This window comes from Epinephelus lanceolatus, chromosome 21 (genome assembly GCF_041903045.1).
Source record: "Epinephelus lanceolatus isolate andai-2023 chromosome 21, ASM4190304v1, whole genome shotgun sequence".
NCBI classification, from domain to species: domain Eukaryota; kingdom Metazoa; phylum Chordata; class Actinopteri; order Perciformes; family Serranidae; genus Epinephelus; species Epinephelus lanceolatus.
Genome location: NC_135754.1, coordinates 24,267,699 through 24,292,364, shown reverse-complemented (window position 1 = coordinate 24,292,364; position 24,666 = coordinate 24,267,699). Strand labels below are relative to the sequence as shown.

The 24,666-nt window shown below is 40.8% G+C and overlaps 1 protein-coding gene across 18 annotated transcripts in view; it reads left to right on the top strand.

Annotated features, from left to right (window-relative positions):
- The window catches only part of LOC117247532 (calcium-activated potassium channel subunit alpha-1a), a 150,108-nt gene that overhangs the window by 12,286 nt on the left and 113,156 nt on the right, over window positions 1-24,666 (top strand). For all 18 annotated transcript variants that reach the window (XM_078163661.1, XM_078163663.1, XM_078163662.1 and 15 more), the window contains exon 2: window positions 12,974-13,117. In XM_078163661.1, the coding sequence (XP_078019787.1) occupies window positions 12,974-13,117 (144 nt within the window). The remainder of the gene's footprint in view (window positions 1-12,973; window positions 13,118-24,666) is intronic.

The window sequence follows — 24,666 nt, the reverse complement described above, 5'->3', positions numbered from 1 at the left end:
ATTTGATGTACGTACGTAGACTGTAAGATGACAAAGGCTGCTGAATCTCAGGCTACAATGTACGTCCATCAACGTCAAAACGTAAGAACAAAACGTCATCAGCATGCGTCATCCATGTACACCGCTGCAGTGATAAGAGACATGCTAATTTTGCAGCGAGAGCATGATGTGTATTTATTAGCATCTACTAGCATTAAGCATTATAGCGCTGATTCGTACGTCATTTCTTGCTCTATTGGTTAGTTTGTAGACGTAGGTCGTAACAGCAGTCACACAGTGGGATGATCATCCCACATTTCTGACACAGAATGTCATCCTTGGCTGTCTTTGACTGCAAGAAAATGACAATGGCTATCCTCTCACTGTGCGAAATAAGACCACCGTTTTAGAGCCACAACCACTGTATACCAGGCTTAAGGGAGCTGTATGCAACTTTCGGAGCACATCTATGATTCAGAGTCATAGTCAGAGTTTTCTGCACACAGCTCTAAACATGGAGGGGGTTGAGCAGTGCTAACAGTGGCAACAGTGCTGACAGAGCTAACGGTGTTAAAGGGGGTGTCATGGGATTTCTGCTACGATGCTGTTCTGCCTCCGTGGGTCAGGATGGCGTAACAGCGGTAATTGCAGGGAGACACATACAGGGACTCACATGCACTATCATGCACACGCAGCCTGACTAGCAACCACACCAAAAAACAGAGAAGCTCGGATTACAACACACAGAGGGAGCGTAACTTCATTCTCTGCTCAAGACGCCATTACTTTATCTGTACATAGCAAATGGGGGTTTGCTGCTATCGCTAATGCTAATGCTCTGAGTGTCACATACAGCTCCTGTCAACTACTTTAAACTCTAAATACTAAATCAAGATAATCCTGTGACATCACAATGACACCTTCAGGGTTTTTTTCTCAGATTTTAGACAGCTCCTAGACTGCCAAAGAAATAAACAGTAACATTTCAGTTATAAAGTGTTTTCTACAGGCTGAGCATCACTCTTTATGACCAGTAAACTGAACTTTATGTGTAAAATCAGTGTCAATGTCCCTTTAAATAAGAAAGTAATGTTTCATCAACACATCGTAGAGCTCCAGCAGCCTCCACACAAACAAAACAAATATTTCCCCATAGATCCTGGCATAAATCTGAGACTGTAGAAATGTGTTCACTGAGCCGTATTAGTGTCTCATTTCATTAAGTGGCTTATTTAACCAATTTAAATTCCACAGTCATAAATATGACAAGCCTAAGCGCTCGATATGCTATTGATTATGTCTGCTATATTTCATTAAGTCAGCAGAGGATACAATATATTATTCAGCATATCAACAAGCACTGAAAGATTAATAAATAAGAAATAAAAGTCACTTACTTTATCATTACAGACCCTCATAGTATTAGTAGGTTTAGTGATTTTGCAGTGAGCTTTACATGCTTGGATTCTTGCATGTGTAAGTTTTAATACCAGTATAATATTCCTTTGCATTTTGTGACTTTATTTAACTTTTCATCCTGTTAAAGCTGCTCTTTATTTGACTTAATGTTCCTTAACAGTCACCCAACAGGCTGGCGACTGACAAGGCACACGACATGTTCGTTCCCCTCTTAGTCTCTAACCCACAGTCTGATCCACTCACCCTCATCTCCTTAAGGCGATTCAAAAGTAAGATTTAACTTAATGTCCCCCAGAGGCTTTGTTTCACGACCAGTCTAATGAGATTTTTTTTTTTTTTTTCTCAAAATAGATGATGTAACCGTGGAAAGTCTCAGTGGTTTGGTTTGCAGTGTTTACCCATTTTGTCGCAGCAAAAGACGCTACACTCTGATTAAAACTACACCGAGAGCAGCTGATACCTGTTGCCTCTCGTTTCTAAGTTGCTGTTTCACAGAATTTTCCGTCCCTGTGTCTCGTATGCTGCATTAGCTCCTAAGTGAGCTAGACATGTTATTATAGTGTTATCAGGTTAGTGCTGCAGGGCTCTGGACAGGCTGTAGGAAGTGTACCGTGGTCTGTTGGTGGTCCTGCTTGTCTCTGACTAATGGCTCTGAACATGATTGAATTTCTTAGCGCAGCCAACTATTCCGTAATAATAATGGAGACGCATGCGACGTGTGGTGTGTGGGTGGGCACCATTATACCACGCTGGAACCATTTTTTGCATTAAAAGGTGTAAAATACGTAAGTACTATAATAATACTGTTTCCATTCTCTGAGACGAGATCATTTTCTCTCCACTGTATTTCTGAGGGGAATATTGCACCTGTTTCTTCACATTTATCTGATGGCACAGAGCATTACGTTGAGCCCATCAAGACTGTTGATGTTTTTGATCAGTATATTGTGATATTTATTTGTAATAGAGTCTATTGAAACCCTAAAAATGATACATAGAGAAGCAAGGCCCCCCGCCATCTGGTTTCCCCCCATGGGTCCTTATTTTGGAAAAAGAGAGAGACAAATTGTGATCCTGTTTGAATAGTGCCATGAACTAGTCATAAAATGTTTGACAATTTAAAAGATAATTTTGCATGTCAAGAACGTCACAGTTCGACAGGAAATTGTGGAGTATAGGACTGAAAATTATGTAATTAGAAAGACACTACCATTTACTTTTGTGTGAAATTGCTCAGTGAGCTACATCTGTAATTCATCCATTTATTTTCTGGTGAGAGGCAGGGTACACCCTGGACAGGTCACCAGACTATAATAGGGCTGACACATAGAGACAGACAACCATTCACACTCACATTCACACCCACATGTGAATGGGATTGTGGAACTTTGGACTGTGGAAGGAAACTGGAGCACCCGGAGAAAACCCACGCTGACACAAACATGTAAACTCCACACATAAGGGCTCCCCGGCCCCTGGGTTCAAACCAGAAACCCTCTTGCTGTGAGGTGACAGTGCTAACCTCTGCACCGCCAACTACATAAGTCACACAAATGTAACTTTATCTTACCTGTTGTGTTTTATCCAGTGACTTCTGGTCTATCATCGGCGAGGAAGCGAAAGAATGAGCATAACCCATTGCTCATATGAGTGAGGCCCCCAGGACCACCTCGTGGCTTTGAAGCCTTTTATATAGTGGCCAAACATGAAATTATAACATCTGGGTCTGTTACATGATGCCATGGGGCCCAAAAAGACTTTTTCCCATAGACTTAAACTGTGATAGAGTCTTCTGATACATTTTTTTTGAGTGTCACAACCTCCATGAATTGAATCATTTAATGATTTGATCCATTTGGTCCAATAACGTTTCGAAAGTCCAGAAGAGCTGCCAGATTGAATAAGTTTATCCCCATTTAAGTTAGCGGAGCCCTAAATTGGAAGTCAGACACCCAGTTGGCAACACTCGGCTGTTCGGACTCCGACTGTAGTGCACTTGCTCTATAGGCCCTGCGATGTGGGAGATCTGGGTGTTTTGATACAATGGAAAAAGATCTTTCTCATGGGAACTTTCACTGGAAGAAACTGGGTCCAACCACCAACACTGTATCCACTTCCTTTAGACATTCATAGTGTGAGTGCATCCCGAGACAAAAGACAGGCATCTTAGCTTGAGCGACAAAGAAAACTATGACGTCACTTACCCGACTTGGGTTGTCTTTCTAATTACCTATTTTCACAGTCTTACATTTCAACAGTTTTACTACAAACTGTGACTTTCTTGACTAACAAAATTATCTTTTGAAATAACAAACATCATGTAATTCATGGCAAAATTTAACCATACATATTTTTTTGGGAAATAAGGTCCCATTGTGGTTAATTGGGAGGGGAGGGACTTTGCCTCTTTATTGAGGAGTCTTGACACACTCTTGTACTCTGCTGTTCAGATATATTGTTTTCATTCATATTGTTTTCATTTTTAATTTTACTCTGACTTAGATACTTTAGTAGTTAGTTTTAGCTGACTTTCCTACCCTGTCCGTGGCACTCTGCCCCAAACCCACTGGTTCATTATGAAGATGATCTTGGTGTATCTTTATTTATCTCAACAAGTGGTGCACCAATAAATAGTTTAATTTCTAAACAGGCCCAGTAATTTCCTATAACCGATGGCATTACTCAGAGACAATAGCGTATTTGTTGGGGACTATTTTCAGCTGTGGATGAATACATATTTGGTGCAGCATGATGTACGTTGGATTGACTGATTGTAATGAAGGAAGATGACACCCAAAGCAACAGTGGGTGACATGGTCCCTCCTTACAATGAACACGGGCGCTGTAGTTTATTTTAAGTTGATCCCATATGCTCCGCCCTGCTGCCATAAATACTCGCTCGCGCACCAAATCTGCGTCTAAAAATAGTCCCAATACATCGTTTACTCCTGCTTGAGTAACATTCGATTTATGTCTTCAATAGGAACCAATGGGATTTCATGGGATTTATTCCAAGTGATGAAAATATAAAATAACACCAGACTTAATCTTTAACTTAAGTAAAGGATTTCAGTGATTCCCCCACTCATCTTCCTTAACCAGACTGCTGGCATGACATCGTTGTCTAATCACAACATAGTACTCCATATGTTGCAGACTATAGTCATTCATTCTCTTATATCAGCGGTGCTGCACCCACCCAAGATTTATGGTGGCGTGGAGGCACAGCACATGTTGCACGGTTGCATGCCAGGAGTTCTTCAAAGTGGCCCTATCCTGGGGACACAAAGCCCATTCTGCATCTGGAGAATGCAGCATGTTGAGATCTCGGGCATTAACACCACAACCAAAAAAGACTGTGGCAGTACTGTACACACGTGTTAATGGAAACCATACAAACTGTAAGTTTCGCCCGCGAACAGCTATTTTCCCCCTCTAACTATGTAAAGTGCACCAACTAATCCCACATGAGGAGCAGAGCTGCAGGAGAAAGGCCTCAGGGAGAGTGATGTGTGACACCATTAAGGTAGAGGAGGAGTAGGATGTCACAGGGTAAAGAGTCTGAGTCGTGTTAGCCTTGAGGCTGTGGGGTGTTTCATCAGGGAGCATGGCTAACCTCTGCATCCTGTCTCGATTTCCTGCTCTGTGAATCATGCCAGTCCCAGCAGACAGACGGAAAGACAGACAGGTGGAGAGACAGGCAGGCAGGCAGCCCACTCAGTGGAGCAGAAACACCAGGAGCTCAGTGGCTGCCATGGATACACTCCTGGAGTCTCTTTGCTGCTCTCACTCTGTATGTTTACTGTATGCATGTGTGCATGCATGTGCGGGGGTTTATTTTGGACGCCTTAAGCCTGGTCACTATATTAAGGATAATGCATTTATGTTTTTGAAGTGGGGATTTTTAGGTATGGAGCAGTTGTTCGTGTTGCGTTTTTGCACAGCTGTCAATCAAACCAAAGACGTAGGTGGTACTCTGTATTGAAAAGGTTCGGATTTCTGTAGGTGGTTCTGTAGCCTACTCATTCATGTCAACCTAAAGCTGATCCAATCATTATTTTCCTTCATCAACAATGAACGAAGTGACACTTTATAATGTGAAAAGGGTTGTTTGTAGTGACAAACACACAGAAGATTATCACTAGATTCAGCTTGAAGAGATTTAGTGTCTTTCAGCTCCTTGTTTTGGTTTCATTTTTTCCGAGACGCAGCAGGAAAATATTAACATAATGGGGCATTTGGAGTTTAAAGCTGCACTAATCAATATTTTCATATTTGAAAATCACCATTATATTACTAGATATGAGTCAGTGATTGTCCATCAGAATTAGGGCCAAAACATAATCTAAAAAAAGTGTTACTCATCATGACATACCTACATGATTTTTTAATTTAACCGTCATTTAAACAGGTAATCTCACTGAGTTACGGGGTCTCATTCTCCTACAGAATAATCTGACCCTGCAGTTCCCCTCAGAGTCAGCAAAAGTGCCTTTTACCTCAGTTTTTTTTTTTTTTAACTTAACTATTTTCAGAAATCAGAAATACCCAATTGATCCCCAGGTAGAAACTGTGATGTGTTGCAAAGCATGGAGAATTATAAAAAAGTAGGAATATGAAGTATGAAAATAAGAAGTATGTAACAATAAAAAAATGCATTATGCTACAATGTATAAAACTTACGTGTAAAGTTCTGGAAATATAAAAATATGTGTATTATGCTGCAATTTACAACACAGTATATTGGTTCACTTCCCATGTTCTCAGCAGCAGCAGGCAGATGTTTCCAGTAATATAGCTCAGATAAACCCAGCATTTACCGTCTTAGCTAGCCTAACAAAGAACAGACAAAGTTGGTGAACATACGCTGAGGAGGAACTACACAGGCGGAACCAATGTGTTTTCATACACAGATGGCAAACAAGCAAACCAACAGTTGCCTAACAGCAGACATTTCCCAATAGGTAGCAGACATGGCCACAGCAGAGAAGTGTAAAGTCAACAGCAAGCAATGATGGAAAGTTGAATACTTTTTCACTGAAACATGAAACCGATGAGTTTGTCTCATTTGTTAATAACTCATATGATGCCAGACGCAGCTGGCCCTCAAATATTATCACATTATCTAATCTGGCCCCCATTCAGAAAAGTTTGGATCTCCTCTGGTTTAGCAGGGGAAGAGCCAAATATTTCTGAAGGGTTGTTGAAGACCAAAAGACAAGTAAAAGGAGAATTAATACTGGACTGTCATGACCTGGCTCACAGTTCGGACAGAGAATACACAAAAGGGTGGAAGTCAAAAATAAAATGATTTACTAAATAATTTTATTTATAAAAACAAATTAATGGGATATGAGCAATCAGTAACATCAGTGAGAGCCAGGGTGAGTGGGAAATAGTGTATGAGGATATGAAATGAAAAGACAAAACAAAGCAAACAAACTTTACTAGTGTGTGAAGTTAGACGTTACGGGCAGTTCAGAAAACGGAAACATTTTGCTAAGGTTTCCAGGTAGACGAGCTACTGTACATACAGTTTTTGTTGTAATTCCACACTTACTCTTGTTATGTAAACACGTGTTTATATGCCAATAAAGCCCCTCTGAATTGAACTGAAATCAGTCCGACAGTATTAAAAAGCTGTGCGCCTGCGTAACACAACAGGGTGTCCAAAGCACCACCTTTTCTGTTTAAATGAAAGTTTTGCTACCATTTGTTGGGGCTGAACACGGCTCAGGTCAGTCAACAGTACAAAGCTGTTTAATTCATATTCACAAATCTAAATATGCCAAATCATCCCCCGTTTTTTGATAGATGTTTTTTACTCTAACACAGTCTCAGTCTCAAACTTGAATCTTAAGAAAACTGAAATGAAACCAAGCCACAAATTGCAGTTCCTCAACGGGCCACTTGGGGCTGGCAAATCCTCACCAACTCCCATGTTAAAATGCCCAACTTTACAGCAAGAATAAACAGGTTTGCAGCCCAGTACGAAAATCGGTTTTGGTCTCTATGGCTTATTTCATAATTCATGACAACTGTATGGGAGGTGAATTTATTTATAACTCTCCCGTTTGAATGTTATTAAGGCTTAACGTTTTGCATAATTATGGGCGTGGCCACTTTGACTGACAGGCTGCTTAATAGGCTGGCTTTTGGTGGTTTGTCTACTACATGAATTTAAAATGCTGTCAGTTTTACTGTTCAGTTTTTGTCTCTCACTTATAATATGTGACAATATGTGGATTCCTCAATGTGTGGAATCTGTGCTCTCTGTAATATTTATTTTATTCAATAAAGTTTAATAAAAAAAAAATCCTGCCAAAAATAAAGCAAATAGTAGTAAGCAGCATGGAGACCAGTAAAAATGTTAAGATGGAAGAAGTATTTTTATTGAGCCAAAGATGAAATTACATATATCATGCAGTGTCAGCGCTCATTTCATTTTGCAGAAAAGAGTCTTGAAATAAAAAGTTCACAGATGCAGGAAAACATGAACATGAACATGTAAACAAGATAAAGCATTGGTGTATTAAATGTGCATAAAGTAAATAATGGGGGAAAAAAAGAATAAAAATAAAATAAAATTACTCCTTCTATTCCCTTTTCCACTACCCTTATCTCACTTATTAACTCATCCTCAGACTGAGATATTGTAGAAGAGTGGGTTACAACTCAGGAACTGTGTACAAGGTGTGATATGAGAGGTTGCCAGACTGATACATTGTGGGAGTCTGTCCTTTAAGTTGTATGTTATCCTTTCCAAATGCAGTGTGCTGGTTAACTGTTCTTCCTTTCCATGGTCATTATAGCTTTTTTGGTGTGGACTAAATTTTGAACGATGTCCGAGAGCTGCTTGGGTGGAAATGGACAGTATTTTGGGCGGCCTGTCACTGCATGGCACCATCTTAGGGGCTAAAACTACCATGTTCACCCTGGTGTGGTATTTCCAGCACTGCAGGTTGAAGCCAATCTGAGCTGGAGCTGATAAATACCTGTGACTGCTGCAGAGTAATTGGTCCTGGGGGCAAATGCCAACTATAACCTTCCCCATTAAATACAAAAGCCAGATGTTAGTGGGTGTTAGTGGGTTTTTGTCCAGTGTTAAAGGGGCTGCAGAGACCATGTGGGGGCTGAGATAGAGACAGGCAGGCTGACCTGGCCAGCTGTGGGCTGGAGCTCATCAGCACAGGTGAGCCTGCTCACTAACGACCTGCACACAGTCAGCTCACTAGCTGCAAGGAGACAACACACAGCAGAGACACAGGAGGGGACCGCCACAACATGGCTCCAAATGAATGCTAATATGGCTCCATGTCTGCTAACACCTTAGCCAGAAGGTGATATATCAGTGTAAGTCATGATGCTAGCTCCCTGCTAAAGAGCTGAATTATCTTCCCTCTTTGATAAACCCAATAATATAACACATACTGTTAAGCTAACTGAAGAAGCTAACATTTGTGCGTTTGCTAAGGGTGAGTCAAAACAATGAGAATCCCATATGCTAACTGTATGCTAAGTGCTAGCTGTATGCTAACTGCTAGCTGTGCTGTTGTTAGCAGCTGCTTCTCACTCTTTGCTAGTTGATGTTTCTGATTTTACTCACAACTATGATAGATATGACATTACACTTGTCACACGCAAACAAAATATTAGACTGCGGAAACACTAACTTTGTAGTCAAATGTGCTTTTGGTCCTGTGGACATTAGCCAGTGGTTTTCAAACTTTGTGGCCAAGGCACACCTGTATATACAGTACAGGCCAAAAGTTTGGACACACCTTCTCATTCAATGCGTTTTCTTTATTTTCATGACTATTTACATTGTAGATTCTCACTGAAGGCATCAAAACTATGAATGAACACATGTGGAGTTATGTACTTAACAAAAAAAGGTGAAATAACTGAAAACATGTTTTATATTCTAGTTTCTTCAAAATAGCCACCCTTTGCTCTGATTACTGCTTTGCACACTCTTGGCATTCTCTCCATGAGCTTCAAGAGGTAGTCATCTGAAATGGTTTTCCAACAGTCTTGAAGGAGTTCCCAGAGGTGTTTAGCACTTGTTGGCCCCTTTGCCTTCACTCTGCGGTCCAGCTCACCCCAAACCATCTCGATTGGGTTCAGGTCCGGTGACTGTGGAGGCCAGGTCATCTGCCGCAGCACTCCATCACTCTCCTTCTTGGTCAAATAGCCCTTACACAGCCTGGAGGTGTGTTTGGGGTCATTGTCCTGTTGAAAAATAAATGATCGTCCAACTAAACGCAAACCGGATGGGATGGCATGTCGCTGCAGGATGCTGTGGTAGCCATGCTGGTTCAGTGTGCCTTCAATTTTGAATAAATCCCCAACAGTGTCACCAGCAAAACACCCCCACACCATCACACCTCCTCCTCCATGCTTCACAGTGGGAACCAGGCATGTGGAATCCATCCGTTCACCTTTTCTGCGTCTCACAAAGACACGGCGGTTGGAACCAAAGATCTCAAATTTGGACTCATCAGACCAAAGCACAGATTTCCACTGGTCTAATGTCCATTCCTTGTGTTTCTTGGCCCAAACAAATCTCTTCTGCTTGTTGCCTCTCCTTAGCAGTGGTTTCCTAGCAGCTATTTGACCATGAAGGCCTGATTGGCGCAGTCTCCTCTTAACAGTTGTTCTAGAGATGGGTCTGCTGCTAGAACTCTGTGTGGCATTCATCTGGTCTCTGATCTGAGCTGCTGTTAACTTGCGATTTCTGAGGCTGGTGACTCGGATGAACTTATCCTCAGAAGCAGAGGTGACTCTTGGTCTTCCTTTCCTGGGTCGGTCCTCATGTGTGCCAGTTTCGTTGTAGCGCTTGATGGTTTTTGCGACTCCACTTGGGGACACATTTAAAGTTTTTGCAATTTTCCGGACTGACTGACATTCATTTCTTAAAGTAATGATGGCCACTGGTTTTTCTTTAGTTAGCTGATTGGTTCTTGCCATAATATGAATTTTAACAGTTGTCCAATAGGGCTGTTGGCTGTGTATTAACCTGACTTCTGCACAACACAACTGATGGTCCCAACCCCATTGATAAAGCAAGAAATTCCACTAAATAACCCTGATAAGGCACACCTGTGAAGTGGAAACCATTTCAGGTGACTACCTCTTGAAGCTCATGGAGAGAATGCCAAGAGTGTGCAAAGCAGTAATCAGAGCAAAGGGTGGCTATTTTGAAGAAACTAGAATATAAAACATGTTTTCAGTTATTTCACCTTTTTTTGTTAAGTACATAACTCCACATGTGTTCATTCATAGTTTTGATGCCTTCAGTGAGAATCTACAATGTAAATAGTCATGAAAATAAAGAAAACGCATTGAATGAGAAGGTGTGTCCAAACTTTTGGCCTGTACTGTATCTGTGCACAATAGCTTCTATAACATGTGTTATCACTCTTATCACAACATAAAGTTTGTTTTTATTTACTGATATCAAATAACTATTGACAATCAATCATTACTTGTGAAATATTCATTAACAAAATGATTCAAGAATTTATTTTAAATATTTTTAAATTACATCAAAGCACCAATAACGCAGACATTTAAATGTTAATGTAAAATAATGTGAGATAATGTGATGTGTCACACACTTATAATTCCCTTGTTTGTTTGCCTCTTTATAAGGAAATGAGTGCACACAACATACTGATACAGTCAATTGAAAATTCATTCATATCTTTTTGTATAGGCTCAGCTGAATATTGCAGTAACAATGCATGGTTATCACAAAATCCCACGGCAGACCTGGATTTGCATCACTGCACACAATTTGAGAACCACTGACATAGACCATTTCTTTTTAATTTAACTGTAACTAGCTTCTTCACTGCTGGTACAACAATATTTAACAATGAAACTAACCTTAACTGGAACACTTATACTCAGTGATGGAGTGTACTTAATGTACTTACGTGTAAATTTGAGGTACTTTTACTTTACTTGAATATTTTAATCCCATGCCACTTTCTGGTTGTACTCCGCTACACTTCAGAGGGAAATAATGTACATTTTACTCAACAAAAATTATTTGAGTTATTAGTTACTGTAATACTTCAATGAAAAGCCTAGTCCCAAATAATAATTATAATAATCCAAAATAATAATTGATACATTATCTGAAGTCTCATTTCTATACAAGTAATATTCATACTGGTTTGAATTAAAAAAGAATACTATTTTTTTAATCTTTTTATTGTATTTCGCGTTCCTTATACACACGTTTCTGTGAAAGGAATTAAAATAGATGCCTGTCCAAAAAATAAGGCCTGTTAATTTCAGTGATTTAGGCAAATAATAGCCCGGGTTTTACGGAACTTTACCATTTAAGATTTTTGCACACAAACCAAATGAAAATAAACAAGTGCAAAATACAGTAAGAAAATTAAATGGCAACTATTTGATGATCTTGTAGCTTTATGCAGAAAGGATTTGCTACTTTTTCTTTTCATTATTTTAATAACTTTTATTATTATTTGCTTAAATCACTGAAATCAACAGGATTATTTTTTGCTCAGCAAAGATAGGACACCCAATCAAAATGTTTATTCAAACCAGTATGAATAGGCTATTACTTTCATAAAAATCAGGCTTCAGTTAATATATCAATTATAAATTGTTAATTTGATCTAGCTTTGGCATGCCCATACAACACCACTTTATCCTGTTAAAAAAATACTCACAACTTGGATTAATTTTTATGAAAAACCCTTTTAATCTGACCGTTTAATCTGGCATCTAATTGAGACAGGCCTTTATTTGACACAGTAGGTACACAGTAGGCTAGTCAAAGCGACTAGGCTTTTAATTTAGGTATAAAGTACATGGTTGTATTTAAGTAAGTAAAGACGTTTACTAGTAACAGAGCATTTTTACAGTGTGATTTTTGTACTTTTACTTAAGTTAAGGATCTGAATTCTTCCACCTCTGCTTATACTACTGTTTGGCTCTCTGTATTGGCTCCCTTTTTGTTTGGTCTCTGTGCTGTGGCCCGGATGCCTGTTGGACTACAGCTTTGTGTACACAAATGTGTTGAGAAAGAGTTGGAAAATATAAACATTAAATTCATCTTTTCCTGTGTTAGAGGATTTTTTGGAAGTGATGCACCAGAACAGGAAAAAGGCTGTTATGTCATGGCAGCAGGTTGATGTACAAGGACTCAGATATTGTGCCACAGCAATGAATGATAATGTCAAAGCTGAGATTTCTTTTAACGTAGGGTGACCAGACCTCCTCATTTTCCGGGGTCAGTTCTCATTTTGGGCCGGGCTGCACAGTTGATCAAAATATTATTGAAATTGAAGTGAAGCACTGTGGTGCTACAGAGATTCCCTGGCCTACTGGAACTGGAATTGTCCCTTTTTAATTTTCTAGTTAACAACACTGTATATTTTAGTGATTAATTGTCTGCTGAGCTGGGAAAGTCCCCTGGCTTTCATTTTAGAAATCTGATTACCTTGATTTTAGTTTGAAAAATAGTTTGTTGTTCAGGATTTCTTTGGTCAAATGCCAGTTTTTTCACTATATTATCTTCTGCATCCTCTCCCAGGAGGTCCATCGGATCACCACAGGCGATGGCATCAAGCGCACCGATAAGGACGACCCAGCGGCCAGCGAGGTGGGCTGGATGACCTCGGTCAAAGACTGGGCTGGAGTCATGATATCCGCTCAGACCCTGACAGGAAGAGTCCTGGTGAGTTCGCACTCAGTCATCATCCTCCTTTTCATCTCTGAATGACATCCCGAGCTACTTTAGCCCACATGTAGCAGACTGCTGGTTAAGACGTCAGCGAGATTAAGCGTGACAGCCCATCATGATCACCCCTCAGACTTCCTCATGACAGCTAGGTACTCAGGTTGAACTCCCTCGTAGTATATTCATCTGTGAAAGGGCCTCATGAAAAATATTTGTTATCATAGGACAGGCCAGAAACCTTGCTGAGAAGGCATCTGACAAGCCACAAATTGTACACGCTTGAATGTTCCTAGAATTTATCTCTGCTTGTCCGCCGCATAAATATACTGCTTTGAAGTGCATATCTTGGGAGCTTATCTCTCAGACAGGGGAGGCAGACACATCAAAACAAAGTCAGGGCAAAAAAGAGGAGAGATTTAAAGAGTGTATTAAGGTCATACACCCCATAATGCCCTCAGACAGCAGAGAGAAACAGATCCAGAAGGATGGAGGGGAGGGAGGGAGGGAGGGAGGGACATGTACAGTTTACCAATTGCATTTGGTCAGCTGATGTGGTTGCCATGGCGGCTGGTGTCTGTTGACAGTGTCGTGTGGAGAACACATGCCTCTTCGACCACGCTGTAAGATCTTTATCTGATCCCTATTTTGCTGTGACCCGTCCTGCCCAGCAGTTTCATTGTGACGAAGATTCCACTGTACTTTTTTCTTTTTAATTTTTATTTTATAAGAGTGTTTGATGATTTGGATGAAAGTGCTTGGCAAGGCATGAGCAGAGCTGAGGAGTGATGAAATGAAATGGCATGAGTGGGAGCACCATGCCAAGGCTTGCCGCAGTGCTCGGGGCTGATCCCACTTTTCACCCACCCCACTAAATGTGGTGCAGCATCTCCAGTTGGCTCAGTACGTGCAGGTTGTTAATCATGAATGCAGGGTGGGCAGCCACACTCGAGCATAATGGTTTGACGTGGAATATTAACGAAGCACTTAGTTCATGTTTGTGGGACAAAAAGTGGGGAGGAAAAAGCCACTGACATGGTATGGCAAGCCGTTTTAACATTTAATAGCTAGACTGGATATTCATTACTGATATCTGCAACATAATTTTGCCTAGTCAAAACTCTTATTCAAGATATCTGTGATTAGATTTTGACTAGTCAAAACTCTAATTTCAGATATCCGTAATTCAGTTTTGACTAGTAAGATTCAAACTACTTTTGCCATTCATGTGTATGGGGTTTGTCATTATAGATATCTCCAATGTAGTTGCGGATATCTGCAATTCTTATTGCAGATATCTGCAACTGAATTGGAGATATCTCTAATTCCAGTTTGAGGTATCTACAACATCATTTTGACTAGTCATAATTCAAGTTCAAGATATCTTTAATTATCATCAATTGAAGATATCTACATGGTCCTTTCTAGATATCTTGAATTAAGTTTCAGATAGTCAGAATGACGTTGTAGATATCTTGAACTTATGACTAAATTATGACTAGTCAAGAGATATCTATAATGACAAACCCCATACACATGAATGTCAAAAATAGTTTGAATCTTACTAGTCAAAACTGAATTACAGATATCTTAAATTAGAGTTTTGACTAGTCAGAATGACGTCATAGATATCTGTAAGTGTAGTTTTGACTAGTCAGAATGACGTCATAGATATCTTCAATTAAAATGCATACTAGTCACAGTGACATTACGACTAGTCAAAATGGTGTTGTTTATCTATAATGGTAATTCCAGATAGTCAAACTTAGCGATTAAATGTTAAAGCGGCTTGCCATAGACATGGCTGATACTGATACTGATACTGACACTGACGTTTACATTAGACAGTGACACGGGAGTGGACTTTCAAACTCCTGTCCCGCCCCATCCCATGACAGGGTGAAGATAAATTTCCTGTCCCATCCTGGTCCCACAAGAATGCTCCAGTTCCATAATAGTAGAACTGCATATTTCTACAAAAAACTAAGCATATTCTTTTTTTTTTTTTTTTTTTTTTAATAAATATTATTTCTTTGGCATTTGTGTTTATTGGATAGGGCAGTATTTAAGTTTAAAAGGTGAAAAGAGAAGGTGATGACATGAAGCAAAGGGTCGTCGGCTGGAATTGCACCCACAGCTGCTGCTGCAAGGACATTGCCTTTGTACATGGGGCAGCTGCTCTACCCACTGAGCTAATGGACGCCCAAAATACTGATACTGATACTGAAATAACTCCCAAAATAACAGCTGAAACAGCTATATTGTTCATATTTGTTTGGTTATAATATTTTTCAAAGTACCTTTTTCATATTTCTATTATAGGTTGACTATTTTTGACTGTTGCAGTGCTTTGGCTTTTAATTTCATTTCCTCTGAATGTGTATTTATTCTATGCAAAAAGCAAGACAAATTAATTGTAAGTCAAAACCTACTGCGTATTAAACCTTATTATGATTGTAACTGCTACAGCCATGTGGCAAATAGCCAGCACTTAGTATGTTAGCTCGATGCTAACACATAACAGGAATTCCAATTAATGTGCTAATGGAAATTAGCATTGTGATTGGGATAATATTATCTGAACAAACCATCTATTTAATTTGACATGCTCAACATAAAACGACACATGTGCTCATATTAACAGTCGTACACTTCTTTAGCTCTGTAGAATCAAACTAATAGGTACTGACTCATATTGGCAGTCCAATATTGTTATTATGATTTCCATCGCAATGGGAACAGTGGACTTTTTCTCCTGCCCCGTCCCAGTCACATAATGAATGGTGAAATTGACTCCCATCCTGTGGGAACTCACAGAAATCCCTTGACTCACAGGACTCCTGAAAAAAATGTCAGCCTTTAGTGTGCATGCACAAAATATTCTGTTTTTTTGCTCTTGTTCTGAAAAAGACAGTATTCCTACTACTACTGTTTACATGACCAAAAAAATGAATATTCCACTAATATTCCTGTTTAAAAGCAGCCCTGAATGAACATGCCCTAATATGTTGTTATTTTGCGCCTGTGTCAAAATGCAGTTTTTTCAAAGTTTTCAAACAAGTTGCGGACTTGCTGGATCATTCAGATACACTTTCATTCCTTCAACCGCCTTCTTGAAAAGGTCAGAATTGCGATAGTTGAGTGTATCCAAAAAACTTTTGCTATCCAAGTCTGTCATAATGTTTTAAAGTAGGTGTGTTTCTCATTCTAGGCAGGAATTCGGGCCTTTTTTTAGAGTATGCATCACTGCTCCAGCCTTGCATACGAGCAGCTATTGATTTGTGTACAACGTAGCCATGACAACGCACAGAACTGACAGTAAACAGGCAAGAGGCTGTGTGTTGCAAAGTGCAGTAAAAACCCTAATTGAAACACGTATTGAAGTGTGTTATTTACATGTCTAACAAATGCTACTAAATCCTGACTAATAATGGCATACCCCACATGTCATATTAGGAAAATGTTGCATTCAGTAAATAATAATGAAAATCCAAACGTAATATTGTCTATTATGTGCATGTAAACACAGTCGATGTTTGATGGATTTAAGAAGATGTGAAAAGCGTCAAATCTCGCTCTAGTTGTTGTAAACAAAACTGATTTATTTAAAAGGTCTCTCACTGTGACAAACACTTCATGTCAAGAGCTTTAGTCATAAAATGTGCGTTAGCTCTGTATGATAATGTTGCTGCTTTCTGCGTATGTTGTCATTTAAAACCCAGTGAGGTGAAACATTGGTTGTTGTTCTGAGATGATGTGTGTAGCCGTGAGCTTCTTCAAGAAGGTGATTAATACCAGAACGGAATAAATCCCGTTTTTTTCCTCTGTTTGGGCTAAAAACAGCACATTTTCTTCATCTTCCTCTAAAATGTCATATGAAACTCTGATGACTCAGGCTGAACTCAGGTTGTCCCCCCACGGCGTCTTCTATTAGTTTGTCCTGAGCGCAGACGTTGGGGCCAGTTAATGGTGACAGCAACATATTGCCAACAGAAGCGTGACATCAGCTGCGTTTCCTTGTTTTTCACCAATGCTCACCTCACTTTATGTGCGTGTGCAGCTCAAGTGCCCTGTCTCAATGATGGCTTGACACACAACTGTTTAGCAAGCGCTCGTCTGTAACCATGGCAACTGCAGCTTACCTAAACACAGCAGATGTGTGTTTTCTATGTCAGCCTGTTTAGGGGGCACATTAAAGCCTATTTCCAGGCCATCTGAGAGGGAATTTTACCGGGCAGTAAGAGCAGGGGTTGGCTTAAGTGAACGGCTGTATCTCTGTGCGTGTGTCTGTGTCTGTGTGTGTGTTATTTTATGCATCTAGCTGTGTGTTTGTCGAGCTGCTATTCCCACATCTTCACCCACGTTGTTGCTCTCTTTAAAAACACAGTGTTTGCAGGCAGCCTGTTTGCTCTTGAAATATTCTGAAGCATGTTTTTACACTAGGATATTAAGGTTGACCTGTTTTATACCTGCAGCCTTCATTAGTAAACTCAGCACAGGTCGAATCGATTGGTTTTTAACTTTACCTCCCCACACACAGGGAGCTGGAAATTATTTTCCCACCTTTGTGGTGCATGTGAACCCAAGTGAAAAGCGTGACTGTAATGAATTTTACCAATTAAACCTGCTCGATTATCACGCGTGGATGTGGATGCAGTCAAGAAAAGAATAAATCTTAATCTGAGACAGCTGAGACATGGATTATGCTTGAAGGAAGCTCAGCTCCAGGTCGCCTGTAGTATTTTGCAATTTCAATGTAGGTTATGACTCAGGCAAACAGACATTGGTTGGTGTCTCTACAGACACAATTACCTGTATAGCTCTTTTTAGTTCAGGAAAGTTACAAAAAGTGAGACCAACAAGCAACTAGAGTTTTAAGATGGTTTCGAAAAAACGTGCAATCACTGGTGGAACCCTGAAAAAACTTCAGGTGATGACACAACCCAAAAAGCCCAAACTAGACATACATATTCATAAATCATATGTTTCTGTAAAATGCTTCTGTTCAATTAGCTCTAGAGTACAACATGTGATTAAGGTTAAGAACCTGTTTAATGTCTAAAGTACAGGACACAAGCCTCATTTTCTGATCATTTATCGTCAGATACCTTCTTAGTTGGAGGATTATGTTCAGGGATAAGATGGTTACTTTTAAAATGTATTCCACTACAGATTACTGAATACATGCCATAAAACGCACTTTTTAATGTACATACAAACTAAGTAACGTGTCCTAATTACTTTGGATTGGATCGGATTCAGCACAATACGATATTACCGGCATATCGATTCTTTTGGACAACCATACTGTATTTGCAAACATTGTAAAGTCTGTCATAGTACGATTTTGATTCATTATGGTTCAGGGTACTGCAATCGATATGAGAAGATATCATCTGCCCATTTAACACAGTCAGTTACAGAAGAAGCTGCCACCCCTTTCTTTTTTGCTTTTGTCCATAAAAGATAAAAACAACACATAAACAATGTAAATAATTGTTACTGCTTAAGTGCAGTACCTTTTACTGTAAATTGATTTTACTAACACACATCAAACAGCACAGGGACTAAGTTAACCTTCAGGGCTTTCTGGCAGAAAGTAATTTCTGGAGGATATGTTTTCGTTCGTAACCCAAACTGTGATCTTTTTCCTAAAACTCCAAAAAAGGCAAACTTCTCCCAACAGCCATAAAACATGGATTAAGAGCGCCATCATTTAACAAAAGTGTCAAATTCAGCTCAGCAGCTAGCGGAGCTACTCATAGATTAACAAATTACATATATTATTATTAAGTCGCTGCATCCCTTGACAGAACAGTTCGGTTGAATTTCAGCCGGCGTGCACGTTTTCTTCAGCTGAACATTACTGAGACAGAGCAGCTAATGTTGCTGTAGTGAGAAGTTAGCAGAGTGAGACGCCTGGCCAGCCGGGTACATCATGTTTTATGTGGTTACAGCATTGTTTACATACACTATGTGATTTGTCCGATGAACCGTACTTTCTCTCAAGTCGAAAATATTTTCACGCTCCTGATTTATTCCCGTGTAAATTGTGTACACAAACATGCACAAACAGTACCTGTACGTGCATTACATGGAGAGATGTGAGAGCGAGGGGGCTGCCTTGGACAGGCGACCCCAGCAGCTGGGGGTTTGGTGCCTTGCTGAAGGGCATATTTGGTCCTGACAGGGACTTGAACCGGCGACCCTTTGGTTCCTATCCCAAGTCTACATTGATTTTAAATAGATAACGGTGTTACTTGTATTCTGTATTTCCCAAAAGGTTCTCTCACTTCTCATGATGACATTTTGAATTTTTAGGTATGAGCTTCAACAATTGCAGCATGACACGACTCGTGCTCCTCGCTGCACACTGAGCTGTTTACCTCTGACTGTGACTGCTGAGTGATAAGCAGGTGCAGGCTGCCCTGTGGAAGGCCCAGAGGCCTGATGTTCATTTGCCCGGCTGGCCTCGCATCTCAGGCAGATTGTAAAAGATCAAACCTCGCCTTCAGGGCTTTTTGATTAGCAGGGAGGACACTTCCCGATGACCTTTAAGTCTGTAAAGATTTATCTGCTGGAGATCGGCGCTCCACTCCTCCTGCACTCCAATAAAACAGAAAAGGCGAGGCACCGTGTTTATTCTCTAAATTCAGATCAGCGGCGTGCTGGATGTAAGGACACGGTTTCCCCCAGATTGGGGACACGGAAGGATCCCATCTGTCACTTTATGCATTATTGCATCTCTCCTCCCCCCCAGTCACTTCTGCATCACACACGACCACCCTCCCTATTCATGAAAATTGTCATCACGTTATTGTTTGCTCACGTCAAAACAAACAGCGCTCGCTTCGGGGGCTGAACAGGTGGCTGCAGCTTGAACCTGTGCCATGAAACCCAGCAGGTCTCCACTAATGTCACACATCTATTTCTTGTTCAGTCACACTTCCCTCGAGAGTGTAATAGTCAAGAAATTGTGAGATGGGGAGTGTGTGATGGAGCGAGTCAGACGTTCGTGTATTCCGGGGGAAAATGTGATTTCTCTTAAATGATGGGATCCTGCTGAGTGACATTTAGCCCACGTGTGCTCGGCTCTAGAGGTCCACAGGGGGGGCTGGGTTGTCGCAAAGCTATTATTCTGACCAGAGAAAGGTTTTCTATTAATGGAAGCACAGAGCTGCCCTCTGGCACTACTGTTTGCAGTCTTTGCCCCCTAACCCTCATCGCAGTCACAGGTTGAATAGATTCAGTGACGTGGACGTGTTGTCTCCGATTATTTAGTATTGTTTTCCACAGTTCAAACTCCTTTTATTTAAAGTATAATGTCACACTCACATGTATCAGTTGAGAGAAATTAGGCTACTTAGAAATGCCATCATTCTGCATGTGAGTGGAACTATACCTGTTTGAGCAAAGTTTTTATATAATTAAAAATGTAGTTTTATTTTTGCCTACATGTCCAAAGGGTTTCAACACATAGCAATTATCATAAGAGTGGGTGTAGGTGAGTTTCAGTTTTCCTGGAGTATAGGAAACATTGATTGGATGCTCTACCCTCTAAAAAATGTACTGGTAATGCAATTTTTTATTTTATTTTTTGCTCCTGTGGTTATTTTTTCCCATTTTCAGTTGAGATTGATATATTTTGGCACTAAGGCTCCCATCATGGTTTGGGTGATATTTACATGATGTGTATGAGTCAGCTGCGGAGCTACACATGAGCTCTGTTTTTTTTCCCCCAGTCGGTTTGACAGTTATATATGACAATTTAATTATGGCAGATCCGCACCATGGAAAGTCGTGCGGCATTGGCCTGTTTGCACCGTAACCATGGATGTACAGAGAACCAAACCAAACAGGATTACTTTGATCCTGAGGAAAAAAATCTTAACATGATATTTATGTGGCAAAATGTTCTGTTACAGAGTGTGCTTTCTTAAAATAGGATTTCCAAGCAGATTTCTGGGGTTATATCCTTAATTAACATCAGAGAAACGGCTGTCGCTTACACTGTAGGTCTTAGATCTACTGATTACTAAATTATGTGTATGACATCTGTGGGTTTTGGTTTGACTGAGTTATGACTCTGAAAAGAAGTTTTTTTTGGTGCTAATTGTATTAAAGGGATGGTTTGGATTTTTTGAAGTGGGGTTGTATGAGGTACTTACCCACAGTCAGTGTATTACCTACAGTAGATGGCGGGCCAGCACACCCCCAGTTTGAAGAAGCAGGCAGGAGTACCACCATGGAAGCTAACCAAAGTGCTGCTGTTTAGCCACCTAAAGAAACACTGTCCATTTAAGTGTACGCTATATTTAGAATATTTACACCACTTTACCTTGCCATCAGATAGCCCTTTTAAAGGGAAATTTCGGTTTATTTCAACCTGTCTCCTATTGTCCTAAATTTGTTCCAAGTGACTAGTGACATAGAAATAATAGTTAGCATGTTAGCCGTTAGCCTAGATACAGTCGGGGCGCATTAGTAGCGTTAGACCTGTTAAAACGTAAGTGAAAGGGCATACCTTCAAGTGCAAAGTTAGTCCACTAAACAAGCTTTTTTTCCACAAAGACCGCCTCATATCGTTAGGATAAATGTCAGAGAACATATAGAAAACGACATGTAAACGTGTTGTCTTACCTTACTGGTGTGCTGCCATGTTTGTTTACCATTTAGCTCTGCTTTCCAAAGCGCGGCCAAAATATATCTCGCAAGCTCTAGATAAAGCCCAGCTGGATACTACTCCAGGTGGAGGTGTCTCATCCTTGGTCACATCCAGACCTTGAAAATAAGGCTGCAACCGGTCCCATTCCTTGCAACAGAGGCATTCCTCTTCTGTGGGCCCTGGGGCACAGCATTCACAGGTACACCAACAATCTCCAGAGCTACGCAGCCTTGCAGCAGCCATTCCTCCTCTCTCGTCCTCTACCTGTTGCGTCTCTCACTCTCTCCTCCTCCGTTCTTCAATTTCACAAAGCTCTTCGTCAGTGTATTCTGGCTCAAATAAATAAAGGCGGCCATCAAACTCTGCAAAATCAAATTCCTCCTCCACAAAGTCAGTCTGGCAAAAAGTCAGCCATTATTCTATAAATCTTTCATAAAATAAATGAATGAACTTTTCAGGCTACTGTCCGGTTCTGCCTTCCAGCTGTTGCTGCTTGTTCTCGCGAGATTTCAGGCACGGTATGAGATCGCTGCTTGTTCTCGCGATATTTCGGCCGCGCTTTGGAAAGCAGAGCTAAATGGTAAACAAACATGGCACCACACCGGTAAGGTAAGACACCACGTTTACATGTCGTTTTCTATATGTTATGACATTTAACGATATGAGGCGGTCTTTGTGGAAAAAAAGCTTGTTTATTGGACTAACTTTGCACTTGAAGTATGCCCGTTCGCTTATGTTTTAACAGGTCTGACGCTACTATGCGCCCCGGCTGTATCTAGGCTAACAGCTAACATGCTAACTATTATTTTTATGTCACTAGTCACTTGAAACAAATTTAGGACGATAGGAGACGGGTTGAAATAAACCGAAATTTCCCTTTAACTTTGGTGAGTCTGAACCAACTCTTTGAGACACCATATTCACACAATAACACAAACAAACCAAACAATGAGGCAGCTGTAGACCAGCAACTCCCACATTCTGCAAGCAGGGCTTGACATTAGCACCCGCCCACCTGCCAATTGCGGGTAGGATTAGGCAGCAGCATGTAATACAGTCACTTTTACTAGCCCCTTTGATGTGTGGCATATAAACTTTATAGACGCACTCTCTGGAATGCAGTACACAGTATGTGGATGCTGAACCAAAGTTCACAAGTGCGAGTTCTGGAGGGAAGCTGTTGACCGTTAGTGGCATCTGCCAAGGTTAGCATAAACGTGGCTTATTGACAGTTGTGTCAGTCGCAGTAGCCGGCACAAATGAACCAGCTGAAGCACCCACCTGCTCAATTCCAGTCAGCTACAACAGCATCAGAGAGAGGATAAATGAAATAAATGAAAAGAAATATATCTGTATGAATTTCATTTTATTTTTAAATTGTAGCACACCATAGTCAACTTTTATTGAATAAAATGTAATTTCCCAACCCAAAAAAACTGTGGCAAGTGAAATTGCTGAGGGGTTAATAACTTTGGAAAAATACCAGCCACTGGTATGTCTGCAGGTTTTTTTTTTTTTGTTTTTTTTGTTTTTTTTTTTGTCAAAGGTGTCTGGTGGCTTTGGAGAAAGATAACGGGTTCAGTTTCCCGTTAGCAAGGGCCGTCTGATGGCAAGGGGAAGTGATGAAAATATTGTAAATATAGCATGCACTGATCAACTGATATTGATTCTTTTAGGTGGCTAAAGTATATTTTGCTGCCGCCCCCGTCCCCAGCAGTACATTCCTTAGCTTTTGTGGCGGGACTCCTGCCTGCTTCTCCAAACTGGGGGTGTGCTTACCTGTTGTTAAGTACCTCACACAGCAAAGACACGTCAAAAAATTCAAACTATCCCTTTAAAGTCTGTAGTATTGTTGGATCATCAGTGTCTGAGACTGCTGCATCCAACAAATTTTGTAACTTTCTGAAACAGACTCCCTTTAGGCAGAGATCGGCTCAGTGAGTGTGTGTCCTCATCCACATTTGTACGGTTAATTGTGCCAAGACTACAAAAAGACGCACAAGACACCAAATTCTTGAAGGAGGATCAGGGATGCAGTGGAGTACAGTGAGGAAGAGGCCCCATCTTGAACCCTTACAGGTTGAACATGGGTGAAAAGGTGTCTGCGGACTCACCTCTAGCTCATCATTACCAGCTGCCAAATGAGAATTGCTGCAGACTCAGAGTGGTCTAGGATTACCGGGGTCAACATGTGGAGGAAGTCCTATCGGATGACAGGGCGAGGGAAGCATCTTCTGTCTTGACCGCTATCTAGATTTGATGTCGCCCGCGAGCAGCCGCTGAGGGAGGAAGGAGCTCTGAACGAAATTATCGGTGGGCCAGAAGGGCACTTTCATCAGGCGGACAAACTCACCTCCTCCTCCTCTTAGGGGCTCAGTGAGCAGCGGCAATTGTGCCACTACATGGAAAAGCTTTTTGTCTGATGAGAGTGAAAAAAGGAGGGAGAGAAAGAGTAAACACTTTTGCGGGGACTTGCTCTCTTCTTTGGCACCGCAGCAGCAGAAATATCCGAAATGCCATTCGGAAGTGATGGAAGCACTTGTCCTTTACGTGACTGAGAATTCAGCTTAGTGCTGCTTTATTATCACACATTTCCACAGCGCTCAGCTCAGCATGAAAAGACTCAAACAGCATTTACTCTGTGTGCCCTTTTCTTGACATTCCCAGTTGACTCTTGGCTTCAAATGAGGACGTCAGTGTTATTGTATGTAACAGATATTCTGCCAACATGCCCCGCGGCCTTGTGGCAGAGACAGGAGGCTGTTTGCCACCTGTGGACTCTGGTGCCAGCGGGATCGTGTGTTACTTTCACTGTGCCCAGTGCAACAGAGTGAACATCGTGGGAGCGTCACTCGGCTCTCTGCCCGCCTCAAAGTCTGCCGCT